Raw genomic sequence first — 17239 nt, forward strand, 5'->3', positions numbered from 1 at the left:
GTCCGACCGGGAACACCACAAGTGCTATTTTGTAAAAAAATAAATAAAAGCATTTCAAAACAAACTTCCTGCTTAAACATTAAAGCACACTAGTGTGATAAATAGTACAGAATATTTTCATATTTTATTTTATATTGCCAAAATTATCCACAAATTATGCTTTTTTCACTCAAAAACGGAGGTGCATAAGCTCAGGTCAATGAGGCATACGATCAATAAGTTCCAAAAAGAAATACAAAACCTGTGCTAATTGAAAGAAAACAAGTTGGCAAAAAGATCTAATGCAATATTTGGTGTTAATACAGCATAATGAGAAATTTATAAGCAATTTTTATAGGCTGGTCATTTTTGACCGGGAACACCACAAGTGTGACTTTGTGACATTTTGTACAAAATAAAAGCATTTCAAAACAAACTTCCTGGTTAAACAATAAAGCACACAAGTGTGATAAATAGTACAGAATTTTTTCATATTTTATTTAATATTACCAAAATTATTCACAAATGAAAACGGAGGTGCATAAGCTCAGGTCAATGAGGCATACAATCAATAAGTTCCAAACAGAAATACAAAACCTGTGCTAATTGAAAGAAAACAAGTTGGCAAAAAGATCTAATCCAATATTTGGTGATAATATAGCATAACGAGAGATTTATAAGTAATTTTTAATAGACCAAATAACCCTTTGTACATTAGACTTCTTAAGAGGCATCCATGTGTTGCCTATTTAAGGAAAAGTTCATATAAAAATGAAAATTCTGTCTCACCCTCACTAATGGTGCTCCAAACCTGTATGACTTTCTTTCTTTTGTAGAACACAAAATTAGTCATTTTACTTGCCATATATTTAAAGTGAATCCATCAAGCTCCAAAAAAAAAAAAAAAAAAAAAGCAGCTCCATTGATAATACCAAACCTCACTAATTCTTGCAACATGACGTTTGGTCACGAGATGTGATGAGAACCAGTCAAGTCTGAGGTTATCAACAGATCCACCATATTTTATTTTTAGAGCTTTATTAATGATTTGATTTGATAGTGAATAATGACTTACCCCTTCTGTTATGTTTAAAAATAATAACATCTGTGATGTTCGGGTCAAAAATGACCGTGTATAGTACAATAGGTTTTCAGAAGATTTACAGCACACTCATCTATAAATTATAAACATGAAAACAGGCTTACCTACATGTTTTCACAATGAACACAGGATTACATAGTAGCATTTTAACAGGAAAGAGCGTCACCTATATGTCAGTTGTTGTACTGCTCGTGTGCATTACAGTAAATCCTTAGCTTTACTTTAAGGACTTACAGTACTTAAACTAAGCTGATACTTAGATTACTTACAAATGTGATCTATTTGAACGAAAAACAGAATCATGGTTTATATTTCGCAAAATTACAACTATAGGAATATTGCAAAAAAGAGCATTTTTTTATGGTACAACAAATACATTGTCAGCATTGTACAGTTGAACTAGAAATGACTGACTGTGTGTGTGTGTGTGTGTGTGTGTGTGTGTGTGTGTGTGTGTGTGTGTGTGTGTGTAAGACAATAAGTCATATGGGTTTGGAGTGACATTAGGGTGAATTAATAATGACTGAATTTACATTTGTCAATTTCTTACATTTTTATCTGATCAAACAACAGAGACAAAATTTGACCTTTTGCAATATGTATTTTTGTATTTTAGTAAAAGTATAGATAAACATTACTTACTTTTCTATATGTTTTCTTTAATCATTTTCAGTGCAGGTGTTCAGGGTCACATTGGGCAAAATTCTACATAAATCTGAAAAAAAGAACATGGCAAAAGAAAATGACAGAAGAGTGCATTTTCATATATTAGTCTAAAAAGAGAAGTTCCAGAAGTAATGTTATATATAATATTTTAATAATGACATTGAGGGAGTGTTTTAAGGGGACATCGAGAATTAGTTTCTAGGGTGCTCCCCAGAGCAGAAGCTAAGTAGCTCAAAATGGGGGAGTGGGGGGTGGGGGGTGCAGGTGGTGGTGGAGAGGGCTCGCTAGAAGGTGTGGAGGTTTTAATGCACCTCAGGGAACCTAATGAGACAGACTGGCCTCAACCATGCAAGCAAAGTTGCAAAAGGGAATAACACTAGTTAAGTCCATATGCATAGTAATCATTCATTTTATGAGGGAAAACACTCTTAAAACTCTTTTTTGAAGAAGTTTAATTTTTGTTTTAAGTTTACTTTCTGGTCAAAAATGTAATGGCTAATATTACATGACTTTATGAGGGGCGGCCCATGGAGTCTGTGCACGCAGAATTCCGCAGAAAACAGATTTCCGCAAAATACATCAGGTTCAATACATCACTACCCTTGTTTGTTTAAGAAACATTTTGGCTAGTTTAATTATGCTTTCAGCTATCAATTAGAGTGTAGATACATGTTTAAACCTATTGCACAGAATTCCACAAAATAAATGTCCACAGATTCCATCTGGGTCTGATAATAGACCATTCAATATGGTTGATAAGGTCATATTTTGAAATGTACACACATTCAGAGTTACATTTAAGTGAAAACACTTAACATCTGTAGAAATTTCGATTTTGAACAAGTATATTTATTTGACCATAACTTCAACCAATTGTTTTGAATTGATCAACATGTATAGGTTTAAATGAGTAATGGTATAGCCGCATCAGCAAAGCAAATCAGAAGGTGAAATGCGGCAGTCTGACAGGACGCCCAAGTCTCTTAATCAAGTGGTCAGCTAAAGAGGCCATTGGGTCAACACAGGGGCAGATCGGTCATTTGAGGGTGAAGTCCCAAACACCAAAGCGGTGCCAACCCAATAGAGCAGCCAGCCTCTGAAAAGAGGGGAGGAGGACTATGCTAATTATCGACCGAGTATTCTTATGTGAAACAGGGCCAGGCTTAAGCCCCTTTACGGTCTGGGGAGGATCAAATGGGTCCGGGGTTGTCAGTGCTGCCCACTTGTTTCATGTGCACCCATTATCTTGCTCCCTTGCATTGACTGGGACAGATAACTATCACGTCACTATGGACCCTCCTCTGTTTTCGCACATTTGATCTTTCACGCTCGGCTGGTCGAGGCCAGGGGACTTATTCAGAGAGAGGTATGGCATTCAGACACATTCAGAGGTGGTGGCTTTCCAAGAAGATCTGCAAGACCTAAAGAAGAAGCACCGAAGCTCTTTAGATGCTACCACTGGCCACCCACAAGAGCTTAGAAGCCATTATAGGCCCTTAATACTTCAATAAAAGAGAGATTACTGATTGAGAATGAATACAATTGGACAGAGTTACAGCATGAGAAGACCAAGCAAAGAGCCGAGAGAGTTCTCTCTTGAAACGCTAACTAGACCTTTACGACCAATTTAACATAATATCGCAAACATTACTATTACAAATGTTTGATGGGCATTGGAACTGTTCAAGTGTCCTAATTTAGCACAGACCGTGCATGTAATCAGGTTTTTAAGCAGCATCATTCAATCAGTAATTTGATTAAGGAGCTTCAGTAAGTTACCAGTTAAGTTTCTCTTGCCAACAGAGAATCGATAATATTCCACAAAACTCAATCACTGAATGGCTTACGTGTTGCTTTTTTGATACAGATGTTTTTGATTCATAATATTATTGATACAAATTAATAAATCTTTATAGTCATTTAATTATTTATTGACAGTATTAAAATTACCATATTAAAATGATAAAACAAATGTGGTGATGGGATTTATTTATATTTCAACTCAAAATATTGTATTAATATTCTTACCAAGAATCAACATTTTTTATGACAATTTTCACTGAATATTTTTGCGAATAAAGAAGATCGATCGCCATTCGATGAGCTCTCAATTATTTCTCTTCAACGAAAATTCTAACTCAGAATGAGCTAAAACACAATTGCGCCAAGCACCAATAAGTGAGTGAAACAATGCAATATATATACTGTATATATACATCACATCACATTTTAATAACTATACATTAAACATAAAAAATCATGATATTATCATGCTGTGACCCAGACATCGATGTAAAAATCTATGCACATCTAAAAATCTAAATATTTCTTGTCCAATCTAAAATGTAAACATCTAAAATGTAAAAAATCTAAATATATCCTGCTAAAAAATTCTATCCTGAACAAGGTCAGTGCTGGCTATTACAATCTGATGTGCATAAGTGTGAGTGAATGAATAAATTCAACATGTGTTTGTTTTTACGTCAATGCTTGGTTGCACAGTCTTCCTGGGTCAGCTGGCAGCTTGCTTCTTAGCTTAAAATCACCGGTGAGAGCTTCACACACAATCCAGGTAACTAGGCAGAGGTAGGTGTGTGTGTGTATGTGTGGCATGGAGAGGCCTTGCAGGAGGACAAAGAAAATTAGGGACAAGCGAGTACACTTGCCAACCCAGATGGATAAACTTGACTTGCTGATGAGAGACTCAGCGTAACGCTCCCACTCCGAAAGCACCCCTTTGGACTAGCAACACCTCCACGCATGCTCGCACAAACAAACACACGTGCTTCTTTTGTTTGTGGTGCAGTTTCAACACTTGAGGCAATGAAGCAAAATGTTGTGATTATTCTTATGTAATGAGGCAGAACAAGATAAACAGCCATTCTTGTTGAAAAGCAAACAACTAACTGCTCTAAGGTTCTGTGGTCCTTTAAGACGTCTGGAGTTGGTTGTAACAATCACCTCTGCTTGTTTGAGTGTAAGGCAGTGGAGGGGTTTTTTATGCAATATTTACTGTAAGCAGATCTGGCTATCACCTTGCGCTGTGCCTACAGCATGCTTCAGTCCTCTTTATTTTATTAAATGCACCAGTGGGCAGCGAACAAAACAGGGACAAGTGCATGAACAGAGGCAGACAGAGAGAGAGAGAGAGAGAGAGAGAGAGAGTATAATGCAGAATACAAGTTAAAGTTGAGATGTGTAATTTTTTCAATGTTAAAATACTTTCTCCTATACCAGCTTAGACAAGCCCATTTGTAGGTTGATTTCCCCAAAAGTGTAAACAATATGGCCCTGTGGCACTTCAAAACATTTTGCTGTTAGCTTGAGCATCCAATCCTCATGGCTCAATAAATGGCGTGAGTTTGTGGAGGCCTGTCTGTTTGTTAAATCAATGGAAGACGAGAGGAATGTTTGGGAAACCTATTTTAAACCAATCATAATTTTTGTAGTTCCATCTGGTGATGTTGGTGGTGCATATATTACACTCATTACACATTTTTAAGTTACATTACATTATATTGCATTACAGACTGCACATTAATCTGCACATTAATATGTGTGTAATATTACACACATATTACATACAGCTTTAAGCGCTCAGTGCAAGAACAAAACATTTTCGAATTACATCGTCTTCAGTGTCCAAGTAAAAGCAGCGCACATGATTCCATTTAAAGGATCATTCATATCCGTAGCAGAAACGGTGCAGGACGAGTTACATGCCAAAGTTGAATTCTTAGGGTTAGAGGTTTGGTCAAATCCCTAACCCTAAGTATGAGCAATTGCAATAATACATTAACAGTAATACATTTACAATGGAAGTCTATGGAGCAATCATCGTAAATTTGCCCTATAGAATTCAAATGTGAATGCAAATATGTGCTCCCTCTATGTCTCTCAAAGCTGTTGGAAATAGGACACAGTATTCGAAAAGCAGTGGAAGAGGAAACATGTAAGAACTATTGGACTAATCATATGTGACAGGGACTCTGGCATGTAGAATTCAGTCCGGCACTGCTGCAGTTACAGCACACTGACAGAGGCAGGGATGCACTACATATTCAACTGTATGCAAAAAAAAAAAAAAAAAAAAAAAAAACTGCAATATTTGTAACATACTTTGCCCTTCTGAAGGGCAAATTATGGTAAAACTATTTCCTTAGATGCCTTTTTTATTCAGTCTGTCTGATATTTCAAGGAATAGTTCTACCAAAAATGAAAATTCTGTTTTTATTCATCCACATTGTAGTTCTAAACTGATGTTTGTCTTTCTTCAGTGGAACACAAAATGTTTTTTTTTTTTAATTTTTTTTTTTTTTTTTGCAGAATGTATAGATTGCTCTTTTCCTTTTGAAATAGCACCATTTTAGTGTCGTAGGAGAAGATTTTTCAGTATATAATGACTGTGCTTCACACAAAGCTATCATATGGCTTCTGAAGACTTGGATTATACCACACAAGTTGTATGCACTACTTATATGATACTTTAATGGTGCTTTTTTGGTCCTTTACAGAGCATAATAGCCTCTATCCCCATTCATTTCCATTCTATGGAGAACAGCACCTGGGACATGAGGGCGAGTAAATGGTTAAAATTTTCATTTTTAGGTCAACTAACCCTTTAAGAGTGTGAGCAGAACAATAAAGATGTGGAAAGGGGAACAGTATGTATATATGTATGTGTGTTCCACATCAGACAGTTATGGGATAGGCCAAAAAAAAAAATAATAATCCATGTTGGGAGTCCCTGGCCAGTGATGTAATGGGGTCATTTATTTTAGTAAACAAAACAGTGGAACGAGACCCAGGCCTGCTGGTATTTACAGAGAACACTCTCTCTTTCGCTCTCTCTCTCACTCACTCACACACACACACACACACACACACACACACAGACAAACGCCAATAAAGCTTGTGCCTACAACCCAAACTCTTTCTAAAAATATCAACTCTATTATAAAGGTAATTTTATACAAAGTACTTATGCTTTAATGTGCACACATATATGCTACAACACAGCAATGCTTATAAATGTATTAGCACACAATATTTACAAATGTAATAGGATTTTAAACAGAAAATAAATATTGATTGTGTGATTCTATGAACTGGAAGTCATGAGGGCTGATGGAAGAGAAAAATATATGTGTGTGTGTGTGTGTGTGTGTGTGTGCAAGAGCGAGGGTGAGCGTGGGGATCTCGTATGGCATTCTGCAAAATTCCCCCGAGCCTGTCTGCCGAGCTGAACATCTGATTGAGTCGTGTCACACTAATCTGTCTTGACAACACGCGAGCAGTTGCCATGTACCCCTCCCAGTTCCTAATGCACTTTTTTTTGTGTGTGAGAGAACGAGAGAAACTCATCCACCCCTCTGTTTGGAGAGGATGACGTGGTGTGTGTGTGTGTGGTTGGCAGAATACCTCAGGGTTTATGGTTGGGCATGATTTCTAAAGGGGAAAAAATCAATAGTTGGTCCCTAGATGTCCTCTGCAGTTATGTTATTTTCATATCAGATAAGTACATGTCATAACTATGTCAAATTAAAATTACTTGCATACCTTGATGTCTTGTATAAAGTATGTTTCTATTTATAGGATCATGGGAACGATAATACTACAAAAGCAAAAAAATATCCCTCCTTTCACTCATGCAATTGTAAAATGCATAAAGACCATAATTGAGAACTTAACATTTTACAATTAGGTTCTATTTGTTAACATTAATGAATTAGGTTTCATGAACTAACACTGAACAATTTTTTACAGTATTACTTATTCTTGGTTTATGTTAATTTATCACAACAATACTGTTCATTGTTAGTTTATATTAGTTCAACATTAAGCAAGATTAATAAATGCTGTACAATTATTGTCCATCATTTGTTCATATTAACTATTGTGTTAACTGATGTCAATCGTTTGTTCATATTAAAGGTGCAGTATGTACCCATTTTCATGTAATATTTGCCTTTTTCTTTTTGCCAATGTGTGAACGGCTTGTAATGCAACTTAAAAAATGAGTCCTTCCCGGACTTCCTAGGTTGCCTAATAAAGTCTGTAGACTGATTTTCATGCGAAGGGAGCGGGTCGGTTTTGCCGGAAAAATCCAAAGGATGTGACGTTTATGCGCGCTCCCGAGAGCCTTGCCTCAGTGCTTCTCTTCCGCTATTCAACAGCGACAACAAACTGCAACACTAGGTAACGTTATCTTAGAGATGGAATCAAGCAAACGTCCGGCTCCCAGCACAACACCGACTCCTACACAAACTCCGAGTAAGCCAAAAAAAAAAACAACAAAAAAAACATTTATCTACTGGATCCCGTCTGACTAAGCGGGAATGTGATCATGGTCGAGCAACATCATACATTTGATTCCTGGAGGGACCTTCATTCGTTTTTGGGGATCAAAACCGACCCTGAATTGGCATTCTTCTTATTGGACAGGTAAGCTTCCATAACTGCAAAGCATGTGAAATATAGTGCCTTAAGGATTGATCTGTGTAATTTTAGCTAACTTGATCTTGCCTGCACAGTCATAATCAATCTTAATCTGTAATTATTCAGCAAGGTAAACTACAATAACACATGAAATAAATGCTAGACAATGTTCAAGATAATGCAAAAAGACCCATTCATTAGAGTAACGTAACTTGGTTATACAGAAAATATATTCATTCTATTGTTATAAAACAATAGCACATCGATATATCAAAATGACAGTTGTGATGGAATCACATCAATACTGAATTGTGTCAACATATTTATAATGTACAGTCTATTTTATAAACAGCTACTGTCATCATCCACCAAATTTAGCTAACAGCTATTGATAAAGCTGGCTAGCTAGCTAACGCCCACATAGGCTATCGTATAACTGCAGTCAATATACACTATATTGCCAAAAGTATTCGCTCACCCATCCAAATAATTTAATTCAGGTGTTCCAATCACTTCCATGGCCACAGATGTATAAAATGAAGCACATAGGCATGCAGACTGCTTCTACAAACGTTTGTGAAAGAATGGGCTGCTCTCAGGAGCTCAGTGAATTCCAGCATGGTACTGTGATAGGATACCACCTGTGCAACAAGTCCAGTCGTGAAAATTCCTCGCTACTAAATATACCACAGTCAATTGTCAGTGGTATTATAACAAAGTGGAAGCGATTGGGAATGACAGCAACTCAGCCACGAAGTGGTAGGCCACATAAAATGACAGAGCGGGGTCAGCGGATGCTGAGGCGCATAGTGCGCAGAGGTCGCCAACTTTCTGCAGAGTCAATCGCTACAGACCTCCAAAGTTCATGTGGCCTTCAGATTAGCTCAAGAACAGTGCGTAGAGAGCTTCATGGAATGGGTTTCCATGGCCGAGCAGCTGCATCCAAGCCATACATCACCATGTGCAATACAAAGCGTCGGATGCAGTGGTGTAAAGTACGCCGCCACTGGACTCTAGAGCAGTGGAGATGCGTTCTCTAGAGTGACGAGTCACGCTTCTCCATCTGGCAATCTGTTGGACGAGTCTGGGTTTGGCGGTTGCCAGGAGAACGGTACTTGTCTGACTGCATTGTGCCAAATGTGAAGTTTGGTGGAAGGGGGATTATGGTGTGGGGTTGTTTTTCAGGAGCTGGGCTTGGCCCCTTAGTTCCAGTGAAAGGAACTCTGAATGCTTCAGCATACCAAGAGATTTTGGACAATCCATGCTCCCAACTTTGTGGGAACAGTTGGGGATGGCCCCTTCCTGTTCCAACATGACTGCGCACCAGTGCACAAAGCAAGGTCCATAAAGACATGGATGAGCGAGTTTGGTGTGGAAGAACTTGACTGGCCTGCACAGAGTCCTGACCTCAACCCGATAGAGTACCTTTGGGATGAATTAGAGCGAAGACTGCGAGCCAGGCCTTCTCGTCCAACATAAGTGTCTGACCTCACAAATGCGCTTCTGGAAGAATGGTCAAAAATTCCCATAAACACACTCCTAAACCTTGTGGAAAGCCTTCCCAGTAGAGTTGAAGCTGTTATAGCTGCAAAGGGTGGGCCGACGTCATATTAAACCCTATGGATTAAGAATGGGATATCACTTAAGTTCATATGCGTCTAAAGGCAGATGAGCGAATACTTTTGGCAATATAGTGTATATTGCAAAGAAAAGTGATTACTTCAAATTGCAGTCTCGCATATTCAGACCTATATCCACACTTTGTTTTAGCCCTGTTCCAGCACTGGAGAGTCAAATATAATATACAGTCTCAAAGTTTGTAGTAAAACAATCATAACTGTGTAATTTTAATTATGCTACCGCATCTGTCAGCATGATGTCGGTGAATCACGTTCAGTCTCTTTGTACGTTACGTCATTGTTTTGGTCGATGCTCGTGTCCCTAAGGAGTGTGTGCGTGAGCACGAGCAACAGGTATCTGCCTGCAGTTCACTTAATGGCCACAAGTGTCATTAATAACAAGGGGTTCTGAATATTACATACTGCACCTTTAACTATTGTGTTAACTGATGTCAACAAATAAATCCTTACTGTAAAGTGTTATCAGCTTTAAAATACTTTTATATCAAAACAATTAAAAACTTTTACAAAATCAAGGTTTCTCAAACATGTTTTTAATGATTATTTTAAGTTTCACTACTATGTATATTGTGGATTCATAATAGCATCATATTATATGCCATAGCTTACATTTAGCAGACACTTTTATCCAAAGTGAGGAAGTGAGGAAGCATACAACATAAGTGATTCATCTTAAAAAAGACAGCAACATGAAAAGTGCTGCATTACAACATTTCAATTGCTTTAGAAAAGTACTAGCCAAGACAGATTAGAGTGCAAGAAGATTTTTTTTTCCATAGCTACATTTAAATGCATTATTTAGCAGATACTTTTATCCAAACAGAGATAAAAAATGAGGAAATGCACAAATGCAAGCAATTAATTAAAAGAACAGAAAAAGTAGCAGTACCGCAGTACAAAGCTGTCCAGAACTGGACATTCTAGAACATGGGTTTAAGTGCAAAACTGTGGAAAAAAAGTAGTTTGTGTTGAACTTTTTCAATTGCTACTCTTGCACAATTGTCGGGCCTCGCCTCCATTCTGGAGTGGGGCCTAGTCTAATCCTGTCCTCCTCCAGATGGGGTTCAGGCCAGGAGAGAGGACTGTCACCCTGAAGGTGGGTGGGGGATCACTCCCCTTATGCCTCACCTTCTCCTCCCCCCTCTCCCCAAAATCCTGTTTTTAACACATGACCGGATGCCCTGAATTATTCAAACTTTTCAATATTTCACATGGCCCCCTTTTCCATGTTTGTTGCCCTGGCCTTATACAATTTTCATGGAAAAAAATGTTTTTGTCCTACTTTAACACACAAGTGAGGCTGAGCGAAGGTTCGGTATCATTGGCATGGAGACTGTTTTGTATTAAGACTGAGAGGGGTTTGTGATAAAGACATGCCAAAGTTTCTCATGAATTAGAATAACAGGCTCAAGAACAGCAAATATAACGTCAACAGGGTCAGTTCTTTCTCTATTTTCACATACATTTTCTTTAGACTTCTGCAAGTGTAACTATACAGTGGCCCCAAAACGTATTTGGACATTTAAGCTGCGCTATTAAAATAAAACCAAGTGGCATCTGCAAACAAATTCTGCTAGACCTATTCTCAAAGCTAACTTTGCCAAGTAATTTTTGCAATTACTTTTAAATATCAATCTCAAAGACAAGTTGGTTAAAAGTGTGTTTTCGTGAATTTATGTTGGATTCCCTCAAATTCATATAGGTATCCAAGCAGAGTAACCTCAAATGTAGTTTTTCACTTTAATTTGGACATGTTTCACTAAGTTTGAAAACCACATTTAGAATATTCTATATATCATTTGAAGTCTAGCAAATTTCTTTTTGTGAAATATTGAGCTTGAAATGTATGCTTGTGATATTTTCTTCAAAATAATAATAAAAAATATATATTTGTTCAAAACTTTGTTTTCATTGACAAACTATTCAATAATTAATTCAATGATGTTCAGACATTTTTTATGTGTGGCTTAAAGTGAAAAAGGAAAAATTCTCTCATCATTTACTTGCCCTCGTGCAATCCCAGATGTGTATGACATTCTTTCTTCTGCTAAACACAAACAAAGATTTTTACAAGAATATCTCAGCTCTGTAGGTTCATACAATGTAAGTGTATGGTGATCAGACCTTTGTAGCTCCAAAATTACATAAATGAAACATAGAAGTAATCCGTAAGACTCCAGTGGTTAAATCCATATCTACAGAAGCAATAAAATAGGTGTTTGTGAGAAACAGATCAAAAGTCCTTTTACTTTAAATCTCCACTTTCACTTTTACATCTGAAAGTCACATGTGGTGCCTGTTTTGTTTCACTTTCACATCTGAGAGTTAAAGTGGAGATTTAGAGTTAAAAAGGACTTAAATTTTGATCTGTTTTTCAACCACACCTCTCATAACGCTTCTGAAGATATGGGTAATGATGAAGATAATGAAGTTAAAGTGAATGGTGACTGAGACTAATATTATGTCTTACATCTCTTTTTGTATTCTACTAAAGAAAGAAGTCATATAGATGGTGAGTAAATGATGACAGAATTTTCACTTTAGGATGAACCATCACTAAGTGCCCAACTACTTTTTTGGGGCCACTGTACATTTAAGCAACTAAACCTCAAAAACAAAATTATACTATGTAAACAGAACCACAAAATTGTTTTGTTTTGGATAGCACCCCCTGCCACAGATTTGGAGTGTTTGGAGATGGAAAGGCAAGGAAAGCAAACTGGGCATGTTGGCTGGAGTCCAGCGGGCTCAAGCGTCCCATTCTCCCACTGTTTCCGTCAGGGTCCTGGCTGGCGCTGCTTGCCTTCCCCCCCGACCTTCCATACGGCCCTTGCCCAGGACACCACGCCTGCCCTGCCATGTGGTTGGTTGTCCTCCTCTCTCTCATGGATGGGGGGGGGGGGGGGGGGGGGGGGTCAGTTTTTCTGTACAAATACATAAATTCTAAGGGACGCACTGTAGAAATACATAAATATGAGCAAAGACACAATTTTGTACTAAACACACACACACACATAGTCTGACACACTTGCAGCACCTCATGAGCAAGTTATTATTAAACTTTCAGGACAATTGTGTGATAGAGACTCAGCACAAGGCTTTCAGCAGCATAGTGCAGTTGAACTGATAAAGTATTCATGCTCAGAGAGCCATATTTCTTTTTTCCATTTTCCTTATCTGCCATCTATGTTGGTCCGAGTCAAGAACTCCTAATTCACGAGCACCTCGTACAGCTAATCAGCCTGACATGAACTTACATAAATGCTACATGAAAACTATTGATTGTGAGTTTGCTAAATTGAATACCCCAAAAACACATTTTAAAGTTTATGCAATCATTTAAAGCAGGATGTAGCAGGCTTATATTTATTATTAAAACATTTAGAAAATGTACTAACAAAATGAGTGCTCAAAATGCTTTCAGAAACACTTCTGAAACGAGGTGGATGTTAAAGTGACAGTTCACCTAAAAACGAAAATTCTATTATCATTTACTCACCTTCATGTTGTTCCAAACCTGCATAACGTTCTTTCTTCCATGGAACACAAAATTAGATGTTAGACAGAATGTTAGCCTTAGTCACCATTCAATTTAATTGCATCTTTTGTCCACACAATAAAAGTAAATGGTGACTGAGACTAACATTCCACCTAACATCTTTTGTGTTCCACAGAAGAAATAAAGTCCTTTTGAACATCATGAGGGTGAGTGAATGATGACCAAATTTTCACTTTTGAGTAAACTATCCAACTAATATTGAGTATCATTACCCCTCTGAAACGAAATATTGCCTTTATGTAATAAAGGGCTAAATAAAGGGCTTAATCTTGAAATGGAGCAGTGAACTGTGGACGAAAAAAAACAGGCATCTGGTGGGGGCCACAGTCCCAGGTCCTCAGAGTAAGGCCGGTATAGGGGTTGCCCCTGCCTTCTGCCTATAGAACAAATGTGCCCAAGTTTGGATCCAGGGTTGCCCACAGTCTGCCTGTACCAGCAGCCAAGACGTCCATATGCCCACCCAGCTGACACTGTCTCCAGCACGCTGTGAACCCAATGTACATTAAGGCAGACCAACACTTCCAACACATGCCCAGAAAATATACACAAAGTCAGTGCATCAGGATACATACAGTAAATGCACACGCAAGCATGCACTTTACCCACAAGACTTTCTTTCTTCTGTGGAATGCAAAGGGAGATGTTAGGCGGAATTTTAGGAAATTATGGCTTTATACTGTATATATGACATAGGCTATCTATTAGTCAAAATCAATCATAATGCACGCAACACAGGTACACATCCAGAGATCTACAGAAAACCATTAGTCATCATCGAGTCACTAGGGAAGCTGGGAGGAGTTTATCAGTGATAATACATCTGGCTACTGATTTGTGATTAAAAGTAAAAAAAAATTAAAACTTTTGAAGTGTCAGATTGTAAATCATAAACAAAAAATAATTAGGAAAAAAATAATTTCTCACTCAATATTTTCTTGTTTTCTATATACTGTATGTTAAAAATCTTCATTTTGGGGCGAACTAGCCCTTTAAACACAAATGAGTTTACACAACCAAAATCACAGTAGCACAAGCATTTGGACTGTTGTTATGCAGCCCTAATATCACTGCATCCATTAAAAGTCACAGCAAAAGACAAAAGCTTACTGATGTCCGTGCAGCTCTAACACTAAATTTGCACTGCTTCTGATACATTAACACTTATCAGGGGTTATCCTCTCGGAACAGCCACTGCTGATGGCTCCAGATGCATTAATATTTTAGGAGATTAATATTTAAACACATCAAATGGAATATGGAAAATAGCATATTGAACAGAACCTCATTAGCACACGGGAGAGAAGCTAAGTAAGTTTCATTCAAAGTGCCTTTTTATTGTGTGTGAGAGTAAAAGTGGGGGGGGGGGGGGGGGGTGTCAGACAGAACACACACACACACACACACACACACACACACAGGAGAGAGAATCCTGCCAACAAACTTAAGGGATCATACGAGTTCTATTTCTGCTCTGAGGAAAGTATAAAATGTCCATAGCCATTTGAATTTCCACCAAAATGCATATTTTGCATGTCACATCGGCTGATGAAGTAGTCCAATAATTCTCAATAACAATGCATATTCAATGTGAGGCTTCAGTGATAAGCCTCACATTGCCAATGTAATTCTTTCCATTTGTTTACATAACATTTTATCTGCATTACTTTTAAGAAATCTCACAATACAGTTACACAATAAATTCATGTATTTTTGCTACCCACTGCATCTATTAAAGGTAATCTATATATATTAAAACATGTTCCAGAGCTCTCGATGACATTTGGCAATAGCAATCGTCTGCTGTTTAAGAGTGGCCCAATAAAAGAAGCTCAAAACTAATGCAAAGTAACCAATCAACTGTCTAGACTTGCTTTACAAAAGGCTGGATTGCTTTCAAAAGCTAGTCACAACTTTTTTGGCACATCAAGGTTGGGGTCGTGGAGGAGACGTCATGCACACTGAGGAGGACAGAAGCCAAAAAAATGTCACGCAGCAAGATCACAAGACTGTCTTTGGCTGGAATCACAGGCTGGGCTTTAAAGAGCAGGCGATAGCAAACACTGAAATGTATAATATCTTTACTCGTATAAAATGATACGAAAGCTGTTAACTGTGCTATATGCAGGATGTTCTAACAGACCCAATGACCAATTTTTGCATGCAGGACCCTTTTTATAAGTGCACTAAGTCATTTTTGCAGGTCAATACAGAAATGGTCTTAAACTTTATGGCATTTGATGCAGCATCACACATCACATAAGCAAAGTTTTTACCAAAACAATTGGCCAATTCCCTTTAAATTAAGTTTATTTTTCTGACTTCCTCAGCAAACACCTTTTTTATTGGTTTAAATCTCACAAAATTTTTACTGAATTCTCTGAAAACAAGATTTAACATCTTATGTCATTGTGCTTCTGATATACTGTATATTATATATATATATATTACATACTGTATACACATACAGTATATAGAAAACAAGAAAATACTGAGTGAGAAAATATATTTTTAGGGCCCGAGCACCAAGGTGCGAGGACCCTATTGTATCTGCTCCATTGATTAGGGCCCGAGCACCGATGGTGCGATGACCCTATTGTTTTTCTAGGCGTTTATAATTTTTTTCCCAAATGAATTGCATTTTTGAGGGCCTAAACATACTTGAAAACTCATGAAACTTTGCACACGCATCATAAGTGGCGAACATTTACATCTGATATGGGTTTCAGAATTAGGTGCAGCAAAATGGCTCGATAGCGCCACCTACAAACTTTCAACGATGTGCGCTCAACGCTAAGTTTCACCTACACATACGAAAATCGGTACACTTGTGTAACATGCCAATACCAAAAAGTCTCTTGGACCCATGCCCTAAACTCAACAGGAAGTCAGCCATTTTTATTTTTCTCTTCAATTTTTGCTCAGTTTTTGCCATTTCCAGGTCTCGTACTTTAAGAAACTCCTCCTAGAGATTTCATCAGATCTACTTCATATTTGGTTATTCTAATCTAAAGGCCTTGGCGATGCTAAATTGCGAAGCTTTTGAGTTTTCACTGCACGGCGTGGCCGTGACGGTCTGACAAATTTCGATGTTTTGCCATGAAACAGGAAGTTGTTATAACTCATACATACAATGTCCAATCTGCCCCAAACTTCACGTTTGATAATAGTCCCGGCCTGAATACACCTACGTGCCAATATTCAGTTATAGTCATAGCACCACCTACTGGCAACAGCCAATTCCAGGTCTTGTACTTTAACAAACTCCTCCCAGAGATTTAATCAGATCAACATTATATTTAGTTAGTCTTAATCTAAATGCCTTGGTGATGTTAAATTGCGAAGCTTTTCAGTTTTTGTTGAAGGGCGTGTCCGTGGCGCCCTGACAAATTTCGATATGAAACGAGTCACATTTTTGAGGCCTAAACATGCTCGAAAACTCATGAAACTTTGCACACAGCTCAAAAGCGGGGAAAATTTACATCTGATACTGGTTATAGAATTAATTGTGGCAAAATGGCTCGATAGAGCCACTTACAAAATTTCAATGAAACAGCCCTCACTCCAATTTTCACCTACACATAAGAAAACTGGTAGGCATATGTAACATGTCAACACGTACAAAAAAGTCTCTTAGAACCATATCCTAAACCTAACAGGAAGTCAGCCATTGTGATTTTGCTCTTAGATTTTTGCTCAGTTTTTGCCATTTCCGGGCCTCGTACTTTAACTCCTCCTAGAGATTAAATCAGATCAACATCATATTCGGTCAGTCTAATCTAAAGACCTTGGCGATGCTAAATTGCGAAGCTTTTGAGTTTTCTTTGAATGCCGTGTCCGTGGTGGCTTGACAAATTC

The 17239-nt window shown here is 37.8% G+C and overlaps 1 protein-coding gene across 1 annotated transcript in view; it reads right to left on the minus strand.

Moving 5' to 3' along the window:
* Positions 1–1733: 1733 nt before the first annotated feature.
* Positions 1734–17239, minus strand: part of dnajc24 (DnaJ (Hsp40) homolog, subfamily C, member 24) — a 71373-nt gene continuing 55867 nt past the window's right edge. The window contains exon 6 of the mRNA XM_051692506.1: positions 1734–1796. Within this exon, the coding sequence (XP_051548466.1) occupies positions 1770–1796 (27 nt within the window). The 3' untranslated portion in view covers positions 1734–1769. The remainder of the gene's footprint in view (positions 1797–17239) is intronic.

The sequence above is a fragment of the Myxocyprinus asiaticus genome, chromosome 48, assembly GCF_019703515.2.
Source record: "Myxocyprinus asiaticus isolate MX2 ecotype Aquarium Trade chromosome 48, UBuf_Myxa_2, whole genome shotgun sequence".
In the NCBI taxonomy this organism is placed as follows: Eukaryota; Metazoa; Chordata; class Actinopteri; order Cypriniformes; family Catostomidae; genus Myxocyprinus; species Myxocyprinus asiaticus.